This window comes from Taudactylus pleione, unplaced genomic scaffold, assembly GCF_031769625.1.
Source record: "Taudactylus pleione unplaced genomic scaffold, aTauple2 ptg000192l, whole genome shotgun sequence".
Lineage (NCBI taxonomy): Eukaryota > Metazoa > Chordata > Amphibia > Anura > Myobatrachidae > Taudactylus > Taudactylus pleione.
The window spans coordinates 261,024-281,596 of record NW_028284594.1 but is presented as its reverse complement, the minus strand read 5'-3'; the positions used below and the strand labels follow the sequence as shown (position 1 = coordinate 281,596).

The following is a 20,573-nucleotide window of genomic DNA, read 5'->3' as shown; positions in this document are numbered from 1 at the left end:
ATGAGTTATCATACACTTCTATAATGATTGCTACTGTTTACTGTTGCGGGTATGTACTTTTGCTATTGTGTATTTGTCCCTCTGTTCCTGAACCCCTTACTTTCCCTGTCCTGTCTCCACTCCCCCTGGATCACCTGTGCTCTCCATTTCTACTCCTGAAGTGGCTAATATGTTTTTCTAGGGCTGTAATTTCCTTACTTGCTGGGATGAGGCAAGTGTATGTATATACTTCTTTTTACCTAGATTTGGAATAGTTGACGGCCCCCTCCCCTTCTCCAAGACTAGCTCCCCAACAGGCTTCTACCTCTTTTATGTTCCTCTCTTGAAATGCAGCAGGTTTTAACTATACCATCAAAAGATGTAGGGTTATTTAACACCTCAAATGTTTTGCCCCAAATATAGTTTTGTTACAGGAAACGCGATGATTAAGTGGCCCGCAGGCCACAATTAAAAACCCCTGTATTCAGGAGTACATTTCTACGTCCTTTGATAAAGAGAGCAGTGGCCATTCTTTTTCCACCTCCAGTATAATTACTGATGTGGTATCAGACAAAGGCGGCTTTTTTTTGGCTGATACATCTTCTAATCTACTGTATGGTGAGCAATTTGCTTTTCTTAATATCTATGCCCCTAATTCACCATATTTTGTCTTTTCTAAAAAAAATTCTAATTTACTTATGAGACATGATACCCCTGACTTTATTGTAGGTGGCAATTTTAATGCACGCTATGATCCCCTTAGATTGTTCGACTCTGATCAAACTCTCGTAGGAATGGTATTGACTTCCTGTGCTCTCATAATGTTAATCCTCAGAGGCTGCAGAATCCTTCTTGCAATGATTTTTTTCTTTCTCAGGTTCATGTTGTCATGAGAATTGATTACCTTTTGATGGCTGATTCCTTATTCTCTGGTGTCCTTAATACCACTGTAGACTATATTATAATTTCTGACCACATCCCTATCCTTTCTGATTTGTCCAGGCATAAATCCTGGTATACATCTCATCTTTAGTGCTTCCCTTCCTTTTTGGCAAAATTACCTGTAAGTCAAATGGCATGGATATATGGATGATAAGAAAAACCACTCAAGGTGATAAGTGCAGCGTGCCTACTTACAGAGGTATATTTATTAAAGTGCAGGTTTTTAGAAGTGGAGATGTTGCCCATAGCAACCAATCAGATTCTAGCTATTATCTTCTAGAAGGTGCTAGATAAAAGTAGAACCTGATCAGTTGCTATGGGCAACATATCCAAAACTCCACACTTTTGTAAATATACTCCTCAGAGTTCAATAGAGAACCCTAGTCCCAGAAATAAAGTGCATGTGCTTGTACCAGTGACGTAATTCACTTTGTCCTGACGGCCACAATGCCACTCAGATTCAAGTAATAAAAAACATGGAGAAAGCGAAAATGTAGTAATATATAAAAAATAAAATTTAATAAATATCCAAACATACATGTAAGATCAGGAAATAGAGCTTATCTGCTGTAGCCCAAATGCATATTCCAGGCAGCAAATGGTGTAGGTCATCACAGAACCATTTCAACACGTTTCGTCATGTGCCCACTAGGTAGACTTCACAAGCATGCTGCACGGAATGTAGTGCGGCCGCCGGTCTCAATCCCGACAGTGTCATCCCGGCAAGGGATTTAACATAGGAGTCGAAATACCGTTGCCTATGTTAATCCTGACGCCGGAACACCGAAGGACGCCAGACCGATCGTCCTCCTGCCGGGTACGCATGCATTTAGCCCGAGGTTTAGGGACCTCCGGGGGACTTAGAGTTAGGCACCCCCCCGTCGGGGAAGGTTAGGGTAGGTAAAGGGAGGGGTTAGGCACCCCCCGGGAGACTTAGGTTTAGGGTGCGGGAGGGGGGGGTTAGGTTTAGGCACTAGGGGGGAGGTTAGGGAAAGGCATCCCTAAGGGAGGGTTAGAGGGGGGAGAGGGGAGGGTCAATATACTTACGGGCGCCTGTCAGGATCTTCATCCATCGGTCTCTCACTGTCGGGATTAGAACCGGCGGCTATTAAATCGTCGGTATTTCAATCCCATTCCTGCTGCACTTATTACCAAAAGTGCAGTGCATTTATATCACACACCAATACATTATATGGTGTGGGATTCACCCTAAAGGTTATTTTCTAATGTTTATATATATTTTTTGTTTCCTGGATGTTGTTTCACATTGAGATAATCCTCTAGGAAGAGACCTGCAGAAAATAATCTACAAATACACAGAGACTCTTTTGTACATTTGTATTTTTTGTCTCTCTTTAAATCACCATTTAGGAGTATGCTATACTAGATGTTTTCTCACATATATTTATTATATGCACACTGTCAGGGATCCGTATCCAGTATCCTTGATGTGGGGGTGCACCTCTGCTATAGACAGAGTGCTGTTATACAAATACCTTACTTACCAAACTGCCACCACCAATGGAAACAATTTAAAGAGGCCACTGGTCCTCAATTGTCCCAATAATTGCACAGGCTCGGCAACAAGATTCCCACGCAGTTAATCTTTTGCTTAACCACTCCACAATTGCGCAGTCTCAGCGTCCCTGACGACCACACAATTCGCTGAGACCAACCCTCTGCTTCCCGTACTTAATAGGTGTAACGCCACTCTAGCGGACTAATAATATCTTCAAAGACTAGGTTTCGGAGCATATATGAAATAAACTAATAAAGACTACTTTATTTACAAAAGGAGTACAATGCTTAAAAAGAATGTTACAGAGAAAAGAATGGTTACAAAGGTACATACATGTACAGCAACATTAAATAAAAATGGGATACTTACAAATGAACACTCAGCTGATTTGCCTGGAAGGGACAGGAAGAAATGCAAGGACTGCAGGTTAAAACCTCAATGTAGCATTAACCCCTCAGGTTGAACACAGAACCCAGGACTTCAATCCCTTTTATCAGAAGAGCATCACACCTGGGGTGATGTCATACCCGTCCACCATGATTGGTGGATTAGATAATTGGAGGACATGAACCTCCCAGCTACATTTAAACTTAGAACAGAATAAGTCTAATAACTTCCCCTGTGGATGGATTACCTACAATATGGGGTGTTCATCGTACTGGTCCTTATTTTATCTGTTATAAAAGTGTAAATATGATGTGGTTGTCATAGTGCATTCCTGAGATATCTCATATCTTCAAAACTGTATGTCTCAATGATCTGGGAATCACACACAACCTAGATATGGAGTCCCATTATATGTATATAATTTTCCAAGCTTCCAGCTATCACTGATACATCAATTTTGTCACATAAACCATCCAAATATGATTGCTCTTTCATCTGCTATATCTCATCACACCTGAATGTCAGTCTGGTTACTCTTTGTTGTACACCCCCCATGGTGCTTGCTTCCTATAGCCACAAACACAAAGGGCTGAGCAATCCACATGTCCTGGTGACGTTATCATAATTGAATGAACTGGCAGATGGGCTCTAAGCTAGACAAATCTGTTTAGTATTTCCTGACTTCATTACCTGAGCTATTCTGACTGACATTAACCAAAGTCTTCCTGCCCTGTACACTTCCAAGCATAATTACCATGTGAGTCATATGACATTAGCATCTTATTGATCGGTGAGGGGCCAGAGTTCAACAACTTATTAAGAGAACAAACCCAATCATAGAAAATCTATAATTTTCACATCTCCCCATTTAAGAAGAGGCGCAGGGATATGATCCACCAGATCATTCCTCAAGCGTCTCTCCCGTATTGCCCTGACGAGAAAACTATAATTCGCACTATGTGCCATATCACTATATTCCTCACACACACCATCAATGTTTTTATTTTAACTATATAAAACATAATTATATGAACACTTATTGTAGGACTCCTCAGTCCTGGAAGAAGAGCAGCCAGCAGCAGTTGGCGATACTAAGGATTGCACATCATATTACTGCTGTTTGGGAAAGGGAGATGGCTATGGGAGGCGGGCCTGCTGCGTCTGTGGGATGTAGTTATGAGACTGGCAGCTGCATGGTCACCGGTCTCAATCCTGACACTGTAATCCCGGCAAGGGCGGTAAATCATACAGATTCCCTGAAAGATTAGCTTCCAGTAGGCTCTTCTGTCAAGTAAGTATCAAATGCAACCATGTCAGGAAAAGCCCAGCAGACAAGTGGTTAAAAATTGGCACAGATGAGGACCACAAATATTATTTTAAAACGTGGCCCAGAAGATGATAAATATAATTTTAAAGAGAGTCCCAGATGATGCTTGCTTGATGGATGGACACAAATAGAACTTTAAAGAGTGGCCCGTATAATGCCCACTTGTAGACTGGACGGAGATTATTTTAAATAAGTCAGATATTGTACACTTGCTGCTTGGACACAAATAAAAAATTTTTAAGTACCCCAGATACTGCATACTTGCTGGCTGGACAGATTTACAATACAGAGAGCCCGAATACTGCCTCACTTGCCTGCTGGACACAGCTAGCCTAGCTACTGCCCCACTTGCTGGCTGGACACAGAAAGCCAAGATATTAAGCAACTTGCTGGCTGGACACTGCCAGGATACCACCCCTTTGCTGGCTGGACACAAAAAGCCAGGATACTGCACTACTTGCTTGACACTGATAGCCAGCCTAGATACTGCCCCACTTGCAGCAGTATACTGCCGGACTGGCTCTAGTCTCTACACACTGTACACAGTGACAGAAGGACCAACAACAGCAATAATACACACGCACCCGTATGTAAACCAATCCCTGCCCTGCCCGCACCGCTGCCCCTCCCTCTTCCTTTTATAAGGGAGAGGGAGGGGGGGATCCGCTCTGCTCTCCCGTCTGTCACTGTGACGCGCATGTCTAGACATGTGGGTAACAAGTCGCGTTGCGCTGACGCTTCTCTCTTATACGTCAGTGCAGAGCGCGACTGTCGGCAGTGTCACACGCAGTGTCGGGCTTAGCGCCCGACAAAATCAAAGTGGGGAGCATACTGTCATATATAATATATCTTATATGTCCATTAGTGCCTGCTGCTTATAAAGTTATTTATTAGGGAGGCTCTGTAGTTATTATTCGTTAGTGTGTGCCTTGTTTTTGAACTTAAAATGGACATATTTATAATACGACCTATTGAATGAAATCCAGGGATAATTAAAAGAATTGGTTACACAGTATATGAACCATTTGTCTTCCCCATCTGCAGAGCCTGGAAGTGGGGGCGCTATGTCTCTGGCTGTAAGCAGGATTGGCTTGTGCTACAGGAATAGTCTTTGGAGGTCACTGCTGGGCTGTCAGGGAGCTATGGACCAAGTCAATTTCATCTGCTGGAGAGGCCAGGAGGCAACATTTCATACATCTACACTAGCTTCAGCTGGACATAACAAGTGGTCCAAGGTGAAACATATAAAGGGTCCAAAGGATGCAGCCAGGGCTCGCGTTTTCGCCAAGCTGTCTATGATGATCAAAGTGGCTGTGAGAGGTATGAGTTGGTGACATCCCATATGGAATTGGGAGAGAAGCATGACACTAATGGTTATTTACAAACCTAACATAATGTAAATCAGCACTAGCAATCCGATGTGCTTTCATTGTTTAGCGCTCACTAGACAGACAAGCTGCAGTATTGGTGAAGTTTTGCACCTACAGTATAAGCAGCGTTCGTAAATACTTGTCTTCTCCTTGCAGAGGGCGGTCCAAACCCCGACTTCAATGCACAGTTGTACCAGCTGGTTGAGCAATGCAGACAAAAGAACATGCCAAAGTCCTCCATTGAGGCTGCTATCAACGGAGCGGTATGTCAGTAGAACCCAGAGCCAGGAACATTCAATCAATTAAAGTCTTTAATTCTCCAGATGAACACCATTGAGCAAATTCATTTACAAGGAGTACCTGCATTACGTCAATTAGTAGTACATATACGCAGACATATAGACAGTAGATGCAATAATATAATAGTACATGTAGACCTGCAGTGGACAGGATAACTAAAAATACATTACTCATAATCTCAGAGGTAATTGTCACCAAGCACTGTAAGCATCTTATAGAGACATTTTTATTTATTTTTTAACCAAAAACTAGTATCTTTGAAATGCTACGCTACACTTTACTTCTCACTTGACATGGTAACAATGGATACTGTGAAGCACGGTGAGCAGGATTAAGGACACGGGCAGTGGGAGGAGGGCTTTTTTTTTGTGGTCGGGTTAGTTCCATGTGAACTAGGGATGTGCAGGCTCGGATAGGTTCGAGTTTGCACGTGGAGTTCGGATTTTTCCCTCCAAAAAAACGGAACTCAGAACGAGGCAAAACGTCATCTTACATGGACGAACATCATCATTCCTGGTCTTTTGTCCAGGAATGATGATGTTCGTCCATGTAAGATGTCGTTTTGCCTCGTTCTGAGTTCCGTTTTTTTGGAGGGAAAAATCCGAACTCCACGTGCAAACTCGAACCTATCCGAGCCTGCACATCCCTAATGTGAACTAACATTTAACCAGACCTCTGACACTTATTGTATTATTCTCAGATAAATCACTGCACGCTTCCTCCTGCATCAGTTTGAGGAGAACCAGTGACCGTATCGTGTATGGATAACAGTATACAGTGTGTTGGTGACAGCATGGGAGTGCAGCAAAATGTGCTGGTTGAAGACTGGCTAATGTGTCATGGCCTCATTGGGACTTTCTTTAATAAAAAATGAATTCTCTTTACATGTGACACTAAAGCTGGTGACGGCAAAGGCCGCTTCACTACAGAAACTGAATGGGAGTCAATTCAATTAGGGTCAATGTGCTCATGTGATAGCGTGTTAACATCCCTATATTGTGCATAGGGAGTGCATATTAAAATGAATTAATTCAGCGTACCATATTTATAGGGTTCTGTGCACACTGTATATCACGCTAAAATGAGCAAGTGTACATTGCTCCTAATTAAATTGACCCCATGGAGTCCAGGATGGTGTAGATCTCCCCATCTGGCCTCCATTAATTATGGGTCACTCACATTTAAAAGAGGGGAGCCTTCTTTTTCAAATGACAAGGCTCCCTAAGTACTAAGTAGGTATTGTCTGGTATTCACTTGTTATCACCAGACAATATTATCCTGCGCTAAGGAAAACATACATTTTCCATATATAGACAGGAGGGCGATAACGTTCCCTATCACCCCATAATTGCACCTGCACACATGGGAGTACCCACATTTGAAAGCAGGGAATCCCCTCTTTCCAATGATGTGGCCCCCTAGTAGCTATTTCCTTGTGGTCGACAGCCAGTGTCACCCAGTGCTTAAGAGAAATGGCATTTTCCATACATGCTATATCTCCCCCAAACTTACCCTTATTCTCGTGTGAAGACACCCTTGAGTGAAAGAGAGTCTTATTTCAAACAATGTTTCCCCTTAGTAAAAAAAAAAAAAAAAAAAAAGCAACACTTTTATGACTAGTCTTGTTAAATATTATTTGATGTGTCTGGAGGCGCAAAAGGCTAATGGTAGATTCTGAAAATGGAATGTCTTTTGGAAAGAAAAAACAAGGTGTAATTTGAGGGGTACTGCATAAAAAAGTATTATATTGATATATGAATGTAACAAGCACTAACATTGAAGACCCTATGCAGCAAAGGGGTTAAAATGGTTATTGTAGTATTCTACCATGAAAAGTATCAGTCTATACCAAAACAATGTAAATTCCTATTATGAAGCCAAGACTACAGCATTCCAAAAACAGGGTATTGATAAGGTTATTAAGGTACAGATTACCTCCACATATATACAGTAGTTTATGCCATGTCTATTTAACCTGCTTACTAATACGCCTTTTCCACCTAAATTCCGGGTCTGACCCGGAGTTGGAACAGAGGGCCTGATTCAGAGCTGAACGCTCTGACCAGAGCGCTCGCTCTGAATCAGGGCCCTCCTGCCTTTTTTTGGAGCGTCTTCATGGACGCTCGCATAGCTGTGGGTTACCACCCACAGCTTTAGCGAGCGTCCATGATGATGGTCTTGACCATCGCGACCATCGTGCTTGCGACGGAGACCCTGCGGTAGGGTCTCGCTGCCGCAAGCCCTGGAGTGATTTTGGCTCTATCAGAGCCAAAATCACTCCCACTGACATTACTAGTGATGTCAGTGGGGCCGGCTTGAGACGGTAGGCGTTCCCATGGGGACGCCTCCGTCTGGCAGGCACGCCCACCAAAGGGGGCGTGCTGTCAATCAACATCGACAGCACGCCCCCTTTGGTGCGAGACCCGGAGCGATGGTGAGCCCGTCGCTCGCCGGGTCTCGCACATGCGCACGACGGAGCTCCATCCGTCGTGCGCATGCGCAGTGGGGAACATCGACCCACTTGCGAGCGTCCTGCCGCTCGCGAGCGGGTCTGAATGACCCCCAAAGGTCCTATCCGGATCAGACCCGGAATTTTGTCGGCGCCGACTCGGGATAGTCCCGAGTCAGCGCCGCTCACACCACAGTCGGGTCTGCATAGACCCGGCTTTTGCGGAGTGAAAGTGGTCGCTTGGGGATGACGTCATCTCCAAGCGCCACTGAAGCCGGACCAATCGGCCGGCTAGCAGCGCACTCCAGGTCATCGTGATCCGGAGTGCGCTGTTCTCACAGCAGGGTTTCGTGTTAAACCCTGCTAGTTACCTGGGTTGGATTGCCGGGTCACTCGACCCGGCGATCCAACTCTCTCCCCTTTTACACCAGGGAGCTGCCCGTGTTAACTCTTCAAAAACCCGGGTTTTAGCTCCGGTGTAAAAGGGGTATTAGAGTGAATCTTTCATGCTGCAACTTGTCTTCAATATGGTAATTATTTCCAACTTGTTGGCTAAAGCATCTGAATAGTCTCCAGCAGACTGTTGTAAAACTAGGCTGGATTTACAGCACCTTTAAGGTGCGTACACATAGGGCGATCAGGAAAGATAGTACGATTCCAACATCGTAATCTACACTCATTCCTTATCCCCTGTAGTGCCTACACTAAACGATCAGTCGTTCAGTGTAGGCACCCTCCATCTTTCCTGAACATGATCAATCTGTCGTTATCGACAGATTGGCCTGCATGTTCAGGCAATGGACAAGGGCCCTCATTCAGAGCCACTCGCTAGCGGCAGTACGCTCGTTCCGAGCGATGTTCGCACATCTGCGCATGCGTACGGATCGTTATACACATGCGCGAACCAGTCAGTGCGGCCGAAATTCATGTGCTCGCAATATAGCGAATGCCTGCTATTTTGAGTGACAGAATGAGGCGTATGTGGGTGGTAACAGGGGAAGGTGCTTGAAAACGGGGAGTGGAGATCAGAACGCAGGCGTGCTTAAAGGTCAAAATGGGCGTTTTATGGGTGTGCATAATTAATACAGCAGCGTCATTGACCACGTCACTGGGTTATTTTATAGCCAGAACTGCTCGCAAGATTGTGGTAGCAAAAACCAACCACAAGAATAGCGAGCAGTTCATACGCTGGTCGATGTACTCGATTAATCTAATAAATAGCGGACATGACGTATGGTGCGAGCGGCCAGGGGGCGTTTTTAACAAATAAACGAGCGTATGTTTTGCTCGCTCGTTCAGACTTAGAGGTGTGAACAGACTGCAATTTGCGAACGGATCATTTGAATAGCCACCCCTTGTTTTTGAACGAACGACCGCAAATAGCGAACGGCTCTGAATCAGGCCCAATGTCGGGAACGACCAGTGGGAGCGCTCTTTGCTGGTCGTTTCTGGCATTATAGTGCACATTTACTGAGCGATTATGACATCGTAATCGTGCAATCGCTCAGTAAATTCGCCTAGTGTGTACGCACCTTTACTGTCTTCTGTCCTCCTCTCTCCATTAGCTACACTTTTCACACAGAATATTCTGTAACTGTGCTAATCCTGCCGCAAACCACAATGTAATGCCACTATCCTACACAATCTGTCACCACGTCATATAAGACCGAGGAGCCAATGTACTATGCTTTGGAGACAGATAAAGTACCAACCAATCTGCTCCTGTCATTTTTCAAACATAGCCTGTAAAGCTGATTGGTTGGTACTTTATCTCTCTCCACTTTATCTCTGTCCAAGGCTTAGTACAGCTCCCCCTAAATCTTTTTATCTTCCCAAATTGCCTTAGTTTCTGTTTTGCAGTTAAAATGAAATAAGTTTGTCAGGCATACTGTGAAGAAAGGCCTCTGAGTCTCTGCTGTCCCTAGGAATGAGCGTGCTCACCAATGCTAAATCAAGCCCAGTGGAAAAATGTTGAGTAGTACTTTGCATAATAATCTCACTATGGTATTTTACTAGTTTCATAGGTTATATAACATACATGCATTATTTTTATTTTTCAGGATAAATCTAAACCCACCTCCTATGCACTGTTTCAGGCAAGAGGGCCTGGTGGCTCTTCCCTTCTTATTGAGCTCCTGACAGATAACAACAATCGCTCTTTTGCAGATCTAAGATTACTTCTGAATAATAATGGGTAGGTGCTCTGGATGAAGCTGAAACTGTAAATACAGTGTTTTCTACAATGCAAAAAGCCATGTTATGGGCTGAAGTAATATAGTATGACCACACAGAAGTTTACTTTACAGCAAGCAGCGCTAGGTGTCCTAAAGGACGCCTGTGCGGCTGCTCCACCTACCCCCGCCGGTGCCGCAACACCAGTAACCGGACTGGTGATTTAATCGGGCACCAGCGGAGCTTGGCTAGCAGTGACGCTGGGACCCGGGACTGCAGCAGGAAGCAAGGGGAGGCAGGTAAGGTGGTTTCCTGCTCGCGGGGAACCACGCGGCAGTCCGTACCTCCGGTGGTTAGAGACCTGCCGGAGGTCACTGTAGTGAGGCGACCGCTGCATCCGCTCCCCCATTAGACCACCGGGGCAAGTCAGACATGTATAATGCCAACGCACCCGGGGGTTGTTACAGCGTAGGGGCTCTCCCCGGCAGCCGCTCCCACATCCAAGACATCGATCCAGGTGAGGTGTTTCTGTGTCTGGGTTGCTCCTCCTACCTGGCTGGGCCTCTTCAGGGCATAACCACTTAATACACAGTCACTTTTTATGTTTGTTTCTTATTCATGTATAATACAGCATGGCCCCCCGCTGACAATATCGCCAATTTAGTCCTGAATGCAGGTCCGACGGGTGATGTCGATGACGATCTGCAGGAACGCGCATTGTGGGCGACATAGCGGGTACACACTAGACGATGTGCCCGATGTGTCGCTTCGATCTGTTGGATTGGATGACATATCGTCTAGTGCAGGCATGTCAAACTCAAAATACCAACCGGGCCGATTATTCAAGATCAACGAGTGTGTGGGCCGCAACAGAAAGAAAAAGTCTTATATGCAATTTTGAAAGGTTTATTATTAATAGAAACCATTGCAGTGTTCCTTATGCAATTCCACCCTGTATTAGAGCCCCTTTTACAATGCCCCCTGAATTTGTGCTCATTATGCAGTGCCCCAGTAATGCCCCTTATGTTGTGCCCCCAGTAATGTCCCTAGTAATGCCCCTTATGCAGAGCCCCCAGTAATGTCCCTAGTAGTGCCCATTATGCAGTGTCCCAGTAATGCCCCTAGAAGTGCACCTTATGCAGTGCCCCCAGTAATGCCCCTTATGTAGAGCTCCCAGTAATGTCCCTAGCAGAGCCCCCAGTAATGCCCCTTATGCAGAGCCCACAGTAATGTCCTTAGTAGTGCCCCTTATGCAGAGCCCCCAGTAATGCCCCTTATGTTATGCCCCTTATGCAGAGCCCCCAGTAATTCCCCTTTATGCAGAGTCCCCAGTAATGCCCCTTATGTTGTGCCCCCAGTAATGCCCCTTATGTTGTGCCCCCAGTAATGCTCCTTATGTTGTGTCCCCTCCTAGTAGAGAACAGGCCCCACTCACCTGTCTGTGCAGTACTTACCTTTCTTCACGACGGTCACTGGGCACCGCTCCAGTCCGCGCCATCCCGTGTAGACGCTGCCGCTGACTGGATCTAATTAGATCCAGAGTGGAAAGCTAAGGCTCCGCTCGTCGTGGGTGACGTCATGACATCACCCGCGCGCTGCATTACTGGGAACGCTTGCCTCTGAAGCGATCAGAGGCTTCTGATCGCTTCAGAGACCACTTTTGCCAGCCTGTAAAGTAAACACTGCCCGATCGGAGCTGTGCTCTATGCCGCATATTATGTATATGTAAGCCCACACTCTAGGACCGCAGAAAATGTTTATTCGGCCTGTGGGCACCACCGCAACACAGTTCGTATTGGACTCCCCACGTACTGTGTTGCGGTGGTGCCGTGCTATGTTCCCGGGACTACTTGCTTTTTAAGCTAGCCCACCGCAACCACCATTAAGGGTGAGAACTTTTTCAGTTAAAGACCCATAGGTGATATTGCACATTAGTATCCAGCATAATTTTGTTTTATGTCTTTTAAAACATTTAATGCATTTTTGTTATTTTATGGTACCCTATAATAAATGTGTTATAAATTTGATGCGTATGAGAAATTTATGCTAAAGACACATTTGTATATTTATTTTATATTCCATTTATTTTTTGCCTACTACCATCGTCAGGTTTAAGTGCCAAGGATCACACACATTTCTTGGTATGTACAGTATCTGCTATTTATAATCCACACTCACATTGCATAAAGCTATATTGTGTGTGCGCGTATATATATAGGTCTATATATATTTTTGGATGATGTGTTGCAACCTTGTATTAAGGAACATCCCAGATTTTTGCTTGATACTACCTCCTTTTTGAATAGGATTCATGCATTGTCGGATATACCGCTGGGGAGTTTCTTATGTAGTATAGATATTAATAGTCTGTACACTGTGATCCCCAATGCGGAGGGCCTGATGGCAGTTAGGAAACTTATTGTTGAAAGTACCATTTATAGTGGCCCTGATGCAGGGTTGGTGATAGATTTATTGGATATGATTCTCAACAAAAATTTATTTATGTATAATGAGAAGCTGTATCTGCAGCTAGTTGGCGTAGCGATGGGGCCGAATGTGGCCCCATCCTACGCCAACGCATACATGTTCCTAGCGGAACAAGAAATTTTCTTTCGGGACGTTTATGTATCTGGCATGATTTTCTTTTATGCCAGGTACATAGACGATATATTCCTGATTTGGACAGGTACTGAATCACAGTTTAGAGAATTCATGGATCAACATAATCGATCCGATAATCCAATTAAATTTACATTTGATATTAGTGACATGGGGGTGAACTATTTGGATGTCAAGTTAAGATTTGAGAATGGTAAATTTGGGATGGAATTGTTTAAGAAGCCTACTGACAGGAACACTCTGTTACATTTTGGCAGCTGCCATCCCAAAGCATTAAAGTATGGTCTACCATACTCACAATTCCTACAGGCTCGCAGGATTTGTAGTGATGAAGCAATGGCTCGGAGGGAAATTGATTTGATGAAGTGCAAGTTCCTTGAGAGGGGGTATCCTGTTAATATTCTAAATCAAGCTATTGAAAAAGCCATGAGTATACCTAGGGCTGACCTTCTTAAAACAGGAAGAGTCAAAGGAAGAAACATTGGGAAGTTACCATGGGTTAATCACTATCATACTCAAAGTAATGAGGTTAAGAATATAACTAAAAAACTTTGGCCTATTGTAAGGTCTGATTCTGAGTTAAACCTGCAGGATATTAATATCATGCCTTGTTACACTAGAGGTCGAAATCTTCGGAATTGGTTGGTAAAAACTGATATCAGCAATATGAGCAAGATTGACAGAGGATGCTTTTTGATGTCTCAATTGCATGACCTGCCGTTCACTAACGGTAGGTAATAGTTTTTGCCATCCGTATAGTGGCTATAGGTATACCATTAGACACCGTTTAACATGCACAACTAGGTATATTGTATATGTAATTACCTGCCCTTGCAGGCTTATTTATGTCGGTAAAACCGATAGAACCTTAAGGGAGCGGATGGTACTACACCGGTCGGCCATAAGAGCCGCTATTTCATCTGGTGGTAGTGACCAACCTGTGGCCCGTCATTTTGCTGTTAGTGGTCACAGTGTTGCCTCATTAAAATATATGATCATTGATCACATACCGAAATCTCTAAGGGGAGGTGATAGGTCCCGCAGACTACTCCAGTGTGAATCTCGTTGGATTTTCACACTGGATGCTTTGGCACCTCGCGGGTTAAATGAAAATTTGGGGCTTCATTGCTTCCTTTAAAACCATGTCTGTTAGCATAGATCTATATTATATATAATACCTATTGTATTGCTGTGTTCTAAGGCTGTTATGGTTCAGTATGGGGGTATCATGGAGTTTATATGTTCTCCCCAAACTGTCAGCATGCTCGTTTAGTATGTTTAATTATATTTTTCAAATTTTTTCAGCATTGAATTACTCTGCTTATATTCTGAGGCTCTGGCGATTTCTAATTTGAATGCTAAAAGTATCCCTTTTAAGATTGGGATAAAGATATAAGGATAACTTTATTGCTTTTTTGGGTCTTTAAGGTCTCTCTTTAGGGTTTGTTAGGTGAAACAGTTCTAGCACACTGACTGCTTTAAATTGTACATTTTTATGTAAGGCAACATGTTTTTTATTGGTGTTTGTATTGCTATATTTATGTAACTATATATGTCTTGATATTTGTATTCTAGTTCGGTAACTGCGCGTTGCCATGAAAATAGGGGAACAGGCTGGGGGCGTCTCCACTCTCTTAGGACTGACGCTGATGAAGCGCTGGTGTGGAGGAGAGGCGAGATGATGTCATCAGCAGGAGACCCGGCCATGGACAGCGCGCGGCACCGACCACACACGTGGGGTTCAGTGAGTATAAATGTTTGTACTTTTTTGCTTATACCTTGATGAAGGGGCTATAATAAAGGCTCCGAAACGTTGGTGATATTCATCACACCTCCTGTATTGTCATTTTTGGAGTACGGAGTGCCGCCTATGTGGATTATATATTAGGGTCAACTGTGGCTGACCTTTTTTTGGAGGGCACCCGCTGCATTAGTTTCTTTTTATGGGAGTGTCACCCTTGAGCCTTGAGGACATTATATATATATATATATATATATATATATATAAATATATATCTACACTTACACACTAATATATATATATATATATATATATATATATATATAATCCACATATGGAATACAAGTAAACATGTATATATACTGTACACTGAAGTGCCAAAAGTCATGCGATAGATACCTAGTATTGTGTAGTACCCCCTCTAGCCCTACGAAGTGCAGAAACTCGACGTGGCATCGATTGCACAAGTGGACAGAAGACCTCTGGAGAGATGTTGACCTATGCCGTCTGGATAGCTTCCCACAGCTTCCTGATATTTGTAGGTGCAGGATCTTGGGTGCTAATGGACCTCTCCACCACTCATTCGGGTTTATGTTGAGCGAACGTGGTGGTCACACCATTCGTTGCTCCTGGAACCAATTCTGGACAAACTTGGCAACGATGTCACAATGCATTATCTTGCTGAAATATTCCATATTTGTGTGTGTATATGAAGGGCTGCAAATGGTTATCAAGAAATGCAACATAGCAGTTACCAGCTGACCCATCCCATGCCACGTGAATACTCCCACCATTTGGAACCACCACCAGCCTGCACGGTAACCTTTTACAACTGGGGTCCATGGCCTCATGGGGTCTGGATCACGCCCGAACCCTACCATCAGCCAGAAACAACTAGAACCATGACTCATCGGATCACGCCACATGTTGCCAGTCCTCCAGCGTCCAATTATTGACATGAGCCCAGGTGAGGTTCTGTGTCCTGTGTTGTAGTGTTAACAGGGGCACTCTGGTGGGTCTTCTGCTCCCATATCCCAAGGACACTAAAAAATGCTACATTGACCTGCTTTATGTGCGTCTGGTACCTCCTGCATTAAATGTGGATTGCTTTTCCAACTCTTGACCAACTACACTGCTGTATTCCATCTGTGGAACCATTGTTTGGTGATTTGCACTACTTGCATATTAATTACCTACCAGTGTTGCTGGGACACACTGACGGACATTGCTGAGCCTGTTTGTGTGGACCATCATTTCTGCTATCTGTTGCATCCGCTGGATGGGGGAATCCCCAGAGGCAGACTGTCCAGCCTTTACCACTTGCGGCCTGACTGGGAGTCGCTGAGGCGTGAACGGCTCACCATCCTGCACGACTTCCCTGCCTGTGAGCCATTGGAGCTACGGACAGTCCTGCAGTTACCCGCCGGAGCAGCGCTGGTCACAGGGACCAACATCACTCCTACTTGTTTCAATTTGTCTGGGAGTCGCAGGAACAGTTGGTTCCTAGGGAATCTTTGGAGCTTTGAGTCCACTGGGACAAGTGAGATACTGGACTGCGGGTTTTGGTCTGGAGACCCCCCGCTATTATATTCACCATATCAAGATTTTGTTAGCGCCACGGTTCCGGTATTTAGGGAGTCACCATACCCTATATCAGGTTTCAACAGAGTGACTATACCTACTTTACAGTTATCATTCTGGTTGCCAATAGCAACATATGCTGATTACCATCAAGGCTCTACATAGAGTTTAAAACATCTATCTTTTTTCCTATGATATTTTGGAAACAGTATGTGTTTAGATTATTAATGTAACATTTAATTTCTTTTTTCATTTAATGTTTATATATGTTTTTAGAGTTGAACTGCAGTTAATTTTTTCATATGTTCAATAAAATAACAATATATTTAGAATTTTCACAGCCTATGTTTTTTATATAGTGATTAGCGCAGACACCTTATTTGTATTTTCTGTTTCTTTTTGAGGGTGATTTGCAGGTATCCCTCTGGTGTCAGCAGCAAGTCTCTATATTAGACAACACCTGAGTGATTAGGCACCAGTTTTTCTTTCTCTGCTGGATATGCGTCTGGTACCTCCTGCATTAAATGTAGATATGATTTCAGCAAGTGTCACTTGTCTGTTACCACGGACAATTCTGGCCAGATGCCACTGGTCACGATCATTAAGCACCCATGGTCTGCCACTGCGCTCTCCACGGTGGGTGGTAATGCCTTCCATGAGGTATTAACGGTACACACGACACCATAGATCGATGAATGTTAAATGTCCGCACAACTTCGGAATGTCACATCCGTCGGGGACGACTACCATGCCCCATTCGAACTCCGATAATTAACGTTGCCTTGCCATGAGCAGCCTAACCCGGTTTTCAGACTGACTTAAGAGATGTCAGACTACAACTCATGCAGGTCTGGGCATTTCCAAGATGTCACAGTATGCTATCCCATGACTTTTGGAACTTCAGCGTGTGTGAGCCTGTGTTTTTTATATATATATATATATATATATATATATATATATATAAATTATATATGTAAAAAATCAGTTACAGCATCATCATTTGATGCTGTAACTGATTTTTTGGTATGTAATAAAGAAGCTATTTTAGAAGACTGATGAGTGCACCCCTATTTTCTCTTGTTTATAAGGGCCTCAGTGGTCCTTTTTGGGTTAGCCACCTCAGCAATTTGTTACTAACGACATGAGTGTGGACTGATCTGGAATATGTATATATGGAATATATGGTGGTAGCTTTGTGGTGGCTTATTTGTCTTGACAAAGGTCCTTGCGGGACAGACACGTCGACCTATGCTATGTAATCTGTCAGTAAGTAAAAGACTTTCTACTGATCGGTGATTGCCCATCTATGTTTGCCTGTATTCTGGACTTTACTGTCTCTAATGGAGCACCCCGGATTGTACACTCTGACATGTGAGTGCAGCCTATTGGATTGAATATATATATATATAACTAGGAGTAACTAGGATTTTCACGAAAATCGTGATTTTTGTCTTGATAAAAGAGCATAGTGCTCTGAAACGTTGACCTTGATTTAATAGTCTTGTGGCATTTTTTTGGTTTCCCGGAGTTCCGTCCTATATTCCTAGTTATCTATGAGCATTCCTCTGGAGAGGCACCCGGGGCAGTTGTGCATTTATTGGTGGGAGTGCCGGTCTGTTCTTGTTCTATATATATATATATATATATATATATATATCAACACACACATATATATGTATAATACTATGTAAGTAATACAGAGCTTAATACCTTTGTTCACCATCATCCTTTTAATCACTAACTTCCCTCACTTCCTGACGAAAATGTTCCATTAACATTGAAACGTTGACTACGCTGAGACGACCTGGAGACAGTAGCAGGACAAAGAACAGTCACCGACTACAACCATAACCTGTACACACTATACCACCAAATGGGGAAAAAATTGCCTTGTGAAATAAGCACTCGTCAAAATTTGGCAGGAGAGCTGAGCAACCAATTATATATATATATATATATATATATATATATATATATATATATATATATATGGTTTATATCCAAACATTACTGAATGCATATATCAGGAATTGTATGTGGGCTCAGATTCCTAGGATAACAAATTGTATTGTCTTTGTGGCCTACAGAGGAACACCAACTGATGGAGCCCGCCACTGCTTCGCTAAAAAAGGGGTGGTGACTGTGCAGACCTATGACCAAGATGGCAGCCCTTTTCAGTTGGAGCAGGCACTTGATTTAGCAATTCAGGCTGGAGCTGAGGATGTACAAGAGGTGCAGGATGAGGAGGAGAGGGACGTGTACAAGGTGTGAAGCAAATGTGTTGTAATATGGAGACATTTTAAAGAGCCTGCCCATCAACATTGACTTTGGTCTTCTCATTTCTCTTTTTCCAGTACATCTGTGATTTTTCCTCATTGCGAGAGGTCCGCTCCCAACTAATCTCCCTGGGATTAGTGGCAATATCTTCTGGACCTGAATACTTGCCAATCATCAATGTACAACTCTCGGATGATGACAAAGAACGGGTTTTCCGGCTCTTGGAATTGATCAATGACCAGCCAGATGTCATGCATGTGTATGACAACATCGAATAACAGCATCTGCCATGCTCCACAAAGTGTGAGGAACTCTCAGCCGCATAACTTAGTCAAAGATTTTATTGGAACCCAGCAATGAACTCTAATTTATTTTCCATTTAAACGATAACTTTTATTTTGTCAGGAGCTATATTAGTCCATCACATAGCTGGTGATCTAAAATTTCACTTTATAGTGACACGTCATGCTGAACATACAACTTTGACTTAAATTGATTATAGGTGAGCATTAAAGTAGGTATTTGAAGGAACACGTTTGCTGGATAAATAAGAACCATTTATCATTGAAAAATATATATCACAAAGTAAATTTATATTATGTAGTTATTTGTCAATGAAATCATACTGGGGAATGACTGGTGAGCATTACAGACTAAAATAGGCATTAGGAAAAAAATTCTAAAAAATTGTATTTAAAAAAGTTACAGATAAAAATGCCAGGAATAAATTGAGTAGATACTATAAAAATGTTGTGCAAGCAATGTTGATGATGTTAACTATGATCCGTATATCTGTCATTTGTTTCGGGATAGCTCCCTTCAACCACCTATCTGGAATGTTTAAAACATTATACAAATAGTTCTTATTTAGATTAATATCCCTGACCACAAATTTATATAATAAAGCCAACCCCTTACTAATGAAATGTATGCAAGTGTATTGAAAATAAAATATTACAACATTTTCCTGCATGTTTATCATAATTATACATGACATAAAATTAATCAATTCACTTATTACTAATTTATGTAAAACTAATATACTGTTCATAAAAATTAAGTATATACATTCGACGTAGAAGTAACTTGATTGCATAGTAACCATTTGTATAATGTTTGTTTTATAGAATCCCTTTTAAATGGGTCTATGAAAGAATATTTGCGGGATATCCTAAAACACCTCTTCAGGGGGTGTCCGCAAATATTAAGCATTAAGATAGAGGGGGACTGCTGGAGATATCTCTGATATTTGCTGCGGTTCCTCCATTTGTGACAGCAGTCGCAGTCCCCATAGGTTTCTTTGAGGGCTACTTAGCTTATATTTGCAAAGCTCTGGAATGCTTTGCATTCTGGAGTTTGGCCTCGGTGGCAAACGCCATCTGAAGATTGCGTTAGAATTATCATCTTTTATATATATATATATATATATATATATATATATATATAATATATATGGCACCACAAGGGTTTACATCACCTTACAAAGTAGATTAACACAATATGAAAATAATGACTTACAGTACAGAGCATAGCAGGACATGGTTTATATACATTGCTGCACCAGCAGTCGGAATACACAAATGCGCAGCAGAACGGCAGAGCCCAAGGGACAGATGGGGAGGAGATGATATACGGGAGGCGAGGAAAAGCACATGTGGGAAGATGGCCCTGTTTGTGAGAGCGTACAGTCTAACGGGGAGGGAGAGAAAGTGAGCATGGAGCAGTGGGTAAGGATGAGAGCTGGAAGGCCTAGATAAAGAAGTGGATCTCGAAAGCCCCTTTGAAGTTTTGTAGAGATGTAAATATTTGATAGGGAGAGAGTTCCAGTGGTAGGGAGCATCATAGGCAAAGTCTTCGAGTCAGATTGGGAGGAAGTAATCAGCTGGGAGAAGATGTGGGACACATTTGTG

General features: G+C 43.0%; 1 protein-coding gene across 3 annotated transcripts; it reads left to right on the top strand.

Annotated features, from left to right (window-relative positions):
* The first annotated feature begins 4,831 nt into the window (after nucleotides 1-4,831).
* TACO1 (translational activator of cytochrome c oxidase I) lies at nucleotides 4,832-19,626 on the top strand. 3 transcript variants are annotated; one of them, XM_088476733.1, is made up of 6 exons: nucleotides 4,832-4,863; nucleotides 5,199-5,474; nucleotides 5,681-5,787; nucleotides 10,334-10,467; nucleotides 18,474-18,651; nucleotides 18,741-19,626. In XM_088476733.1, exons 2-6 carry the CDS (start codon nucleotides 5,219-5,221, stop codon nucleotides 18,939-18,941), a joined length of 876 nt encoding a protein of 291 aa, XP_088332859.1. In that variant the 5' UTR covers nucleotides 4,832-4,863; nucleotides 5,199-5,218; the 3' UTR covers nucleotides 18,942-19,626. The 3 variants fall into 3 exon arrangements, with proteins under 3 accessions (XP_088332859.1, XP_088332860.1, XP_088332861.1); XM_088476734.1 differs by lacking the exon at nucleotides 4,832-4,863 and adding an exon at nucleotides 4,871-4,973; XM_088476735.1 differs by lacking the exon at nucleotides 4,832-4,863 and having other exon boundaries at nucleotides 4,890-5,474.
* The last annotated feature ends 947 nt before the right edge of the window (nucleotides 19,627-20,573 follow it).

Coding starts and splice junctions, on each gene's coding strand:
- TACO1 (XM_088476735.1), top strand. CDS start 5,171: ATGAACCATTTGTCTTCCCCATCTGCAGAGCCTGGAAGTGGGGGCGCT. Junction 10,468..18,473: donor TTACTTCTGAATAATAATGG/GTAGGTGCTCTG, acceptor TGTGGCCTACAG/AGGAACACCAACTGATGGAG. Junction 18,652..18,740: donor AGGAGAGGGACGTGTACAAG/GTGTGAAGCAAA, acceptor CTCTTTTTCCAG/TACATCTGTGATTTTTCCTC.